The 10,039-nt window shown below is 44.2% G+C and overlaps 1 protein-coding gene across 1 annotated transcript in view; it reads left to right on the forward strand.

Moving 5' to 3' along the window:
- Nucleotides 1-8,643, forward strand: part of kcnk3a (potassium channel, subfamily K, member 3a) — a 24,393-nt gene extending 15,750 nt beyond the window's left edge. The window contains exon 2 of the mRNA XM_040161266.2: nucleotides 6,203-8,643. Coding sequence (XP_040017200.1) covers nucleotides 6,203-7,122 — 920 coding nt within the window. The 3' untranslated portion in view covers nucleotides 7,123-8,643. The remainder of the gene's footprint in view (nucleotides 1-6,202) is intronic.
- The last annotated feature ends 1,396 nt before the right edge of the window (nucleotides 8,644-10,039 follow it).

Below are 10,039 nucleotides of genomic sequence, written 5' to 3' on the forward strand. Positions count from 1 at the left end.
AGTCCAGCTGTGTTGTGAGTTTTAAAACAAGTCCATATCAACTGTGTATCAGGTACATAAATCATGCGATTTATTTAATTAGCTAACCCCCCCCCAGGGATCTCACACTCGGGGTGGAATGCCTCGCCGAGTGACTTCATGGAAAACTGCGCCTGCCAAGGTTTCCTCTCATATCCCCTAAAAAGGAACCTAAGGAGAACTTTTGGAAAAAGACCCCGACAGGGTTTTTTTTTTTTCTTCACTCGACTAAGACGGTCTGACACACACAGACGGGGTCGTTGCTTCTGATTGTCAGACAGCGTGTGAATAAACGTCGCGAGGTTTATTTTTTTTTTTATTACTGCGCAGGTGCATTCTGGGTCATTTAGAGCCCTCTGACGGCTCGCTGCTTTGCTCTTCAGGCTTGCGGATGCTTTAATGTTTTTCGGGCCTCAGCTGCGAGCTGGACGAGAGCGCACACGCTCCCAGGCCCGATTTTGGAGCCCACACCAGGGTAACCGAGTTAAAAGCGAACGCAGACAGGCGCTTCGCCAGTGCGCTGTCTCCTCCGACCTCACATTGGATTGCTTGAGATGAATACGCTCCTTATCCGCCACCTTTTCTCGAGCTCTTGAGCTCGTTGATCACTGTCGGCGCTTATAATGAAAGTTTGATTGGAGAGATTATTCGTACTATTTTACACACGGCTGAAAGCAACAGCAGAGTAACGTCATGTTGACACAGCTGACACTGTGCAAATACTGAATATAATAAAAGTGCATCCCGGCCAATATTCTGATCTAAGTTCAAAAGTACAGGGCGCAAATGACTAATGTCTAAATGTAATTTTAAGGTACTGCTATTTCTTAATTTAAGTATTTTAATTGTGTACATGAGGAATGAAGCCTCTTGCCTTCTTCACTCTCTGTCACACACACGCACATTGGCCAAGAACCATTAAGCTCTGGTATGGTTTTGGACCCCAAACCCCCAGCCATGCAATCGCTTGGCTCCAAACTGGTCCGTGCCCCGAAAGGTTGTTGCTTATAATGATTAATGTCTTTCTGTAGTAAAACAGGTTGCATGATGTTGTTTTCGTGCATCAAAAACTACGTAAAGTGAATGGATCTGTGCAGCGTTGTCCTTGATTGTGCTCGCAACCCTGTTGGGAAGCGACGTACAAGAGTGTTTGGGGAGAAAATTAGGGGCAAGTAGTGTTAACAAGTGTTTCTATTACTACTCTGAATGTTTCCCTTACTCTAGGCAATGGGTTTTATTTGTATAAACTTAACCAAACCTAAAATATAGAAATGACGGATCAGAACAGAAAGATTAGCAGGGGCTTATAAGGGGCCGACAACCAGTTTTGTAATTCATGAGTCCTTCTTACTATTCATCTTTGGGCCTTTGCCGCATGTGAATGATTGAAAAATCCTAAAAGGTCTCTTTATAATCCACTGTAAACAATTATGGCAACTATGTCTCTTTTTTTCCACGACTCCTAATTGCAATCGTTGACTTTAAATATTATTGATGCTTTCACAATAAAGCATATTCCTCGAGTTCTCACAGACATTACACAGCAGCTGTCAGCCACGGTCAAAAAGCTGCACGGGGAGTAATGGACGGAGGCGGGAGGACTGGAGTTTGTGTTTGAGTGCCTGAATAAACAACCGAGGGGTCGTCTGGAGTTTGAGGCGGGGGGGGGGGGGACGGGGGAGGTGACGAGGGTTCACGTTGTAGACGGAGCTTGGACACAATTTGTGGGAAATAAAGGATCATACTCAGCTTTTTGCAGCTTCCCCCCCCCCGACCAAAGTGCCGCCGCGGCGGGAACTGCTGCGCCCGGGCCACCTGTGCGCGGGAGATTCGAGAACGTGGCCATGTAGGGCAGAGAGTATTTAGATTCCTCATGACGCCTCTGAGCGCACACGGGCGACGCGGGAGGAATTTGTTTACTGACCACTGCAGTGATACGAGGGCCGCGTCCTTCTCACCAGAGGCCCTCGGCGTCAATAGTGCTTTCTAAATATCTGCTGACGTGGAAGGTTTCAAATTTGAAGCATGTATGCTAAACATTTGGTGGTTGGTTTTGCCGTTGACGGAAATGACGGAAATCAATGACGTTTTTCACACTCAAGACGCCGTGTGGTTTACGATTGCTGCGTCTGTTAATCGTGGAAACATTCTGTATCCACACACAGACACACACACTGCTTGGTGTCTCATACTTGTGGTTTGTCTCCAGAGTGCAGAGATGTCTGAGGACATTATCAGTCACAGAGAGCGACGCCGCCACCAGCAGTCTTCATCCTTAATTCTCCTCCCGCCGGACTTTCTGTTTGATGTCATTTGTACTACAGATTTGTTAAGCCTCTCGAGATTTGTGCGCGTGTCTTTTTTGTTCGTATCCTGTTGTTTCCTGTCATTACTCACACACGGGTTCCAACAAGCTTCTCTCCCCTGTAACACATTCCTGATAAACTAGCCCTGTTGGATGCGCCGCCTCCTTCAGCATCCCGCAACCATTAGCTGAGGCGATGTGCTTGATGAATGGTGTGTTTCCCTCGTCCCGTTGGCGAGAACATATTGGCCCCTTGGTAATCGATGTAAATGTAATTGAGTGACAGAGAGCCGGAGCACCTGACTCGCCAATTAAGCCGCTGTGTGGTGCATTTTCAAAGCCCGTCCCGTTCGTCAGAATAACCCAGACTTTGGGGGGAAGCGGGCGATGCTGTGTTTTAGACACTGAGCCGTCATCTCTTCAGGCAACTAACGATGGCTTCGGCAAAAGGTGAAACAACAGCAAACCTCAATTATATTATTTCCACTGCTGCAGAAGAGCAGTTTTGGAAGATAACATTTAATTGGAAAATCTGAATGAAGTTGAATGACGCACATCCGTGATTAAGTCCGCTGAAATTGTTTAGAAAATTCCAAACCATGAAATTAGAGGGAAAATGGAAGTATCAAGACTTTGACTGTGTATTTTTCTGATTGTATTAGGAGTGTTTTAGAATGACAAAGCTATCGCACGGGAACATGTCTGCTCTGTGTGAAATGATTTGTCTGGAAGAATTTAATATAGTCTGTTGCTGGAGGCCTTAACCTGAGGGATTTGCTGTAAATGATGGCGCTGTAATAAGAGGAGGGAATTAGAGTTTAAAGGTGCACCTGCGTCCCGCTGACATGTAGAAGCCTGAGCATCGCCTGTTTGTCCGTTTTGCCAACTAGATCTTTAAAGCTCTCAACGCCTTTCAATTTCCATATCATGATATCTCCTTTCACATGATAATTACAGAAATCGGGTTATGAGACGATCAGCCTCGGGTTGAGGCAAAGTCTTTAATCCTGCTTTAATATGTTGCAATATTTCTTCCAGTTGAGAAACGGAGCTAAATTTAGAAGGGAATGAATGTTTCCTCAGGAAAAACGTTATAAGCCTGTAATTTCCCAGATGTCTCGTCTGTGGGTTTTTTTTTTTTTTCACCAGTCTATTCATCAAAATACGTGCAAATATTTAACGCCCACACACGTGAGCGTAAATGCTTCCACTTTAGCCGCTGCAAGAGTCTTTGGCTCTCCAGATGTTAATCAAACCTCTTTTGGTCGATGTTCTTTTCACCTCTCAGAGCGGTGAGGCTGCACTTTTCCTCCGCGAGGGGCGAGTGTGATCTGTGTTCACAGAGCCGATGACGCTGCCCTGCGTGCCAGGACGAGCCGCGGAGACGCTCCTGTCTCATGATAGCTTTGTCACTGGGGGGAGGGGGGGCGGGGAGGCAGCGGGAGGAGATGGGAGACGGGATCTGATGTCAGTCCAACATAGGAGGGTTCACAGAGGGAGCAGCTGTCTGTGACCTTTTTAAACGGTTGTTTAGCGGCTGTGGGTGAGTGGGGAACACGGCCGTCCTCCAATCAGGAGGATTGGCGGGTCGGTCCCGGGTCCTGCTGACCGACGGGTCGACGTGTCCTTGGGCAAGACACTTTGCTCCTGTAGCTGGGACTGCTGTGTGTGGATGTTAGTTACTGATGAGCAGGTGGTCCCGTGTATGCTGCCTGTCAGCAGTGGGTGAATGGTTACATGAAGTGTTTAAGAAAAGCGTTATACAAGTACAGTGAAAAAAACATGTATATCTATTTTTTCTCAGGCAAATTTAATATATTAATAAAACCGTGCTTGATTGTTAAATAGGAAATTTATTAAAAAGAATTGCAAGTAGAGGCACGTGCGTCTACGTCTCAGTCTCCAAATGATAAATTTGATATGACACACACAAAAATGATGCTTCAAGGCTTGTCTGCTGAGAGGTCACAGACTCAATGGCGTCTTAAACTACCGTGACGAAGACAAAGCGTTAATGTCTGTCAACAAAAACAGTCAAATTGACGAAAAATGTTAGCTGAGATCCAGAATTACAGAGTTTGATCATAAAAGTACACATTAACATAAAACCAGTATGATTTACCTTAAAATTACAAATTGTCAGAATTGACATATACAAATGTATATTATTTATTTTCAGATAATTATTGTTATTTTAACTGAATTTGTATGTCATTTAAGAAAGCAGCAAAATACTGTGTAAATTAGACTTTACAGTTAAATGTAATTTACAGTTTTTGTATATAATTTTAAAAAACTACCGTAAAAAAGAATATTTTTACAGTGAATGGATGAAGGTCACAGTTACCGTTTGGTTAAATGAATGCTACCAATACGTATTTAGAAGAAATCAATTCCCCGTTGTAGTAATTATATGTAATGCATAAATGGCCTGCTTGCTAAAAGCAACAAATCAATGGATGCAACTAACACGGTTGACATTTGGCAAATGATGAATACTTGAAAAAGACAAGGGTTAGTTTAGTATTAAATAATAATTTGTCGTTGTTAGATAAATAATTAGATGATGATTGGTAAAAAATCATCAGAGAATCAGTCTAATTGGTCTAATGTCTTCAATAAATCAACCGGTTATCCGAACAGAAAGTTAAAATGAGAAATGCTTGTAAGAAGCAAGATGTCTTTTTGTTCGGTTCAGGTTTGTTTCTTCCCATAAGGACACGCATCAGCTGTAATGACTTCATTTGGTGGCCCGACTGGGACAGCTTTAAACCGATTTGGAACCAGGCAGACAGATGGCTCAACCGCGTGGATCAGTGTGACAATAAAACCAGAGCCCAAAGAATTAAATCAACCCTTGGAGTAATTACATTCAAACTGTTGGTCAACCTTTTCCATTTGCTCATCCCATTGTTATCAGGGACATCACCTGTCGGCTCCCGTGGGCAACAGGTCCACCTGTGGGGAATATGTCTGACCCGCATGCAAGGATTACGTGTCCCGTCGGACAGCAGAATGACGTCATGAGACAAAAGGTTGCCGGTCAACCTGAAATGTGCCAGAAGGAAGCACAAATGCATCCTGAAATTCATGAGCTCTGCAGTTTGAGTTCATGCAGGATCACTCAGTCAGTGTGAGTCATTCCGTGTCGGAAATTGGCTGGCGGGGGAGCACTCAACATTATTCTCCACCCGGCCATTTCAGTCACTGACGGCACACTAGATATATTAATATATTGAATGGTTTGTTAGCCAGTCACGGTTTAATGAGGAACTGAAAAGCTCCTTCTTCAAACTTTGGCAAGTTCTCCATGAAGTTGCTTAACTAACTCAGAATTTGTAGGTCGTTTTTGGGGTCTGACTCAGTGGAGCGCACACAGGCCACACTGCTGACTCATTCTACTCTGCCACACGGCTCCTTATAATCCACAGAATCGGGACAAAGACGGATCTTATCAAACAAACAAAAGGGCATCCAATACTTGCAACCTATCCTTTAATGTCCTTTTTGTTTTTGATCTGGAAAAATATTGAGGCCTAATTGGGTGCAAATGTATAGTCATTAGCTGAAGTCACTCTGCAGAGAATAACTGTGCATGAATTATTCAGGCCCTCTCTCCCATACGAGACATCAATACTTCACCATTCCCGCCACGCTGCTGTTCATTCTCATCTTCAATTGTATCCGGGCCCTGTGAAATGAAGAGTCTCCCAAATTATAAGATGTCGTGCTCAAAGAATACAAATCGTTTGTGTCCGTCTACCCGGGGTTCAACTTTCCACGCCTCCAGCTTTCCTTATTCCGACCCTTGTCCGCTGCTCTGCAGATTTAATCAGTTCTGCCCTGGTAACCCTGCTCCTTCCTCCTTCTCTCCCCCAGGATACGGCCATGCAGCCCCCAGCACAGATGGCGGGAAGGTGTTCTGCATGCTCTATGCCCTCCTGGGCATCCCTCTCACCTTGGTCATGTTCCAAAGCGTCGGTGAGAGGATCAACACCTTCGTCAGGTACCTGCTCCACCGCCTGAAGAAGTGCCTCGGCATGAGGCGCACCGAGGTCTCCATGGTCAACATGGTGATCATCGGCTTCATATCCTGCATGAGCACGCTGTGCGTCGGGGCACTGGCCTTCTCGCACTTTGAGGGATGGAGCTTCTTTCACGCTTACTACTACTGCTTCATCACGCTCACCACCATCGGCTTCGGGGACTACGTGGCGCTGCAGAGCGAGCAAGCTCTGCAGAACAAGCCGGAGTACGTGGCCTTCAGCTTCATCTACATCCTGACGGGCCTGGCTGTGATCGGGGCCTTCCTCAACTTGGCCGTGCTGCGGTTCATGACCATGAACGCCGAGGACGAGAAGCGCGACGCCGAGCAGAGGGCTCTCCTCGGTCACAACGGCCAGGCGGGGGGACACGTCCGCTGTTCCGCGGACCAGGCCTCCTGCTCCTCCGCGGCGTCCGGCTGCGGCGGAGGAGGGAGCGCGGTCGGAGGCAGCGGGGGAGGGGCGGCTAGCCGAGGTCTGCGTAACGTTTACGCCGAAGTGCTCCACTTCCAGTCCATGTGCTCCTGCCTTTGGTACAAGAGCAGGGAGAAGCTGCAGTACTCCATACCCATGATCATCCCGCGCGACTTCTCCAGCTCCGACACCTACATGGAGCAGGGGGAGGCGTTTTCAAACCCGCTGCACTCCAACGGCTGCGTGTGCAGCATGCAACGCAACTCGGGCATCAGCTCGGTTTCCACCGGTCTGCACAGCATGAACTACAGAAGACTCAATAAACGCAGGAGCTCCATCTAAACCTGGAGGATTTCATGCTTTAGCGTCCAGCCCCCACTGAGGTGCCACTTCTACCGCGGTGATGAGTTAGCTGAGGACATCAGGGGGAACTTCGGTCCCCCCGAAGCGATGTTTTCTTCTTTCTGGCCCGTGGAGAGCCCGGTGCTGCATCCTGCAGCCGCCCGTGCATTTAACCTCCAGCACAGACCATTTAGGACGGACATCGCTACGGATGTTACGGAGAAATGATGCTAACGGTTGATGGACAAGCATTCGTTACACAAGCTCTGGAGCCAGGCGAACAAAGTTTTCCTGCAGCTCAGAATTCTAATATTAACCATCATATGATTGAATTCAGTATTTTCTTTGTTCATGAGATATGTGATATATGGGAAAGGGGACAAATAACACTGTGAGACATGTTTCAAAGAGGCGTCGTGCATTATGGCCTGAAATGAAGAACTATTGTAATGATCCATCCATCAAAGTAGTCTTTGGTTGTAAGTATTATACTCACTGCAGTGAAAATGAAAAATGTATATGTTTGGACACTTAGTTCTGTAGGTGGTATCAAGGCAAAGCTTATTTTTTCAGTGAAAGATAGAAAAAACATCCTCAGTGTCTTCTCCTCCGTGTCTGTAGGTTCACGCCCAACTTTTATTTTCCGTCCATGAGAAAACTGTTCTTGACAACATTCAAATGCTGGTTTTGAAGGAGAGGGAGAGGCCACGTTCGGCTTGCACGTCTTGCTGAAGGATTGGACACTTGTAGCTGCTGTGGGAATCAAACCTGGGACAATGTCTCTTACCACTTTGTCCTCCCCGCAGACCCATTCACTATGTGTACTCACTACATAGTTTCTTCCTGCACATAAGACTGTTTTAATGTACATGTCGCTCATCACATGTTTTATATAGCACAAATATATTATGATAGCTTGACTTAGATAATGTAAGCTCACTTTTAGGGAGTCATATCTTATTCACTGCTGCACCTTAGAAGACAGTTGCATATGCTTTTGGGCATTCAGCCCACTATTCCGTTTTTAATGGAATCACATTGTGTTTTTTTGTGTGAATGATGCGCTGTAATTCAGTCTTTGGGTGTGCTATCAGTCTGCAATGTTTGACTGGATTCTGTGTTATTAGGGATTGAGAATAATAGCAGTTAACCTCACTGATAAACGGCCTCCGAGTTTGCGTCTCATGTTTGCTCCAGAAACTTCATTCATCCAAAAGAGCTCTTTATGCAGCGTTACCTTTTGTCCTTTTTTTCTAATTTTCTTGCATAATCATTATGCTTATTATCACCATTATCATTACTATTGTTACTATTGTTATTATTATTTTGTATTTTAACTTAATAATGTCTCAATATTGTATTCATATCACATTCTTTTCAGTCACATGTTCTTTGTCTTATCAGCATTGTTATTGTTATTCATCCCTCATGACCTGCAAGAGAGACTGCAGTTGGCTTTTTGTGTTATACATTTATCTGTTTTTTTTCCTCTGTCATAATAAAATATGGTTTAAATTAAAATAACAGTATATTTATTTGATAGTCAAGTGATCTAATTACTATTTTGTTGTGAGGTATGCATTTGTTTAATTTTCCCCATTGTTATGTGATATCATTTGTGTTAGTTCTCATATCATGGCTTACTAAAGGGGTGTTAATTGTTCAATTATTCACTTTGTTGAGAGATTAACAGCAGTAAGTGTTGAGAGTCAATGCCCATTGAAAAGTATATCAAGTAAAAAAGTCATTCAGGAGACTCGTTCGGGGTTCTTTACCCTCTTTTAGACTTTGTTTCCCAGCAGACAGAAACATGAAGGAAACTTTCATACAAAGTCAATGAAGGATGTGAATAGTTATCCTGTCAGGTAGGGGCAGCATAAAGTATTAAGCAACAGCTGTCTGCTGTTGGCAATAATCTATTAAATAAGGAGATTATTTATTCGAAACATTAAATACTTAACTGAAAGGGGTCGTAACGTTTTTCAAATTCTGCTGATAAATGTAAAATTAGAGGGATTGAAAGGTCATGATATGAAACCAAACCAGTGCAGCCATATATATTTGATAGCCATCACATAACTATAATAATCATCACAGAATGTCTTTCAAATTCCCCAAAACCTTACTGAAAACATAATAATGGATATTTTTTGTTTATTCAATCCGGAGTTTATTCAGCATGTTTTTAGAACTGTGTAACAGGAACAAACAGAGCAGGATACAGACATGCATGGATCCGTGAGTTTTGGGACACAAATGTCATCTGACAGGCAGCAGAAGCTCATGCTTGGTCAACCAAGCATTCCAAAGTAAACAGAACATTGTTTTTCTCTTAAGTCATGCTCAAGTTAAACAACTTTAGAGCTCCAAAAGATACATATAACAATTATAAAGATAGATCTACATATTGCAGGTAATTCACATGAAATTTAAGATCCTTCGAGGCGACAGTAGAGTAGAAAACAATCTATTAAGTACAGATAATAGAGCGGCCTCTGCAACCGAATGGCTGCTTTCACAAAGAAACCAGATTTACTTGCAGAGCGGCGAGTAATGACGATGCTCTCAAATCAAGTGTTTGTAATTTAACAACTCTAAGTGCAAAGTGGACGACAGGAAAATAAACAGCACACTTCTGTTTCTACGAAAATGTGCAAATCCTCCGTCATCATTCTCGCTTCATCATTTCCAGACAACCTCCTCCTTTATTTCATTCAAGCTTTCCCAGCCACTCTATTGTCTCCCAGTCATTATTCCACAAAATAATCTCTAGATGAGCGCTTCCCAGAGTCAGCAGAGCACATTCAGGGGATTAAATGAAAGGGGAGAGGATGATGGTTGTTGCTTGGTGGATGACGGCTTTCTAATCTCTCCAGAGCCTCAATCCTTCTCTCAACGTCCAGTGTTCAGTTCCTGT

Source organism: Gasterosteus aculeatus, chromosome 18, assembly GCF_964276395.1.
Source record: "Gasterosteus aculeatus chromosome 18, fGasAcu3.hap1.1, whole genome shotgun sequence".
Classification (NCBI taxonomy): domain Eukaryota; kingdom Metazoa; phylum Chordata; class Actinopteri; order Perciformes; family Gasterosteidae; genus Gasterosteus; species Gasterosteus aculeatus.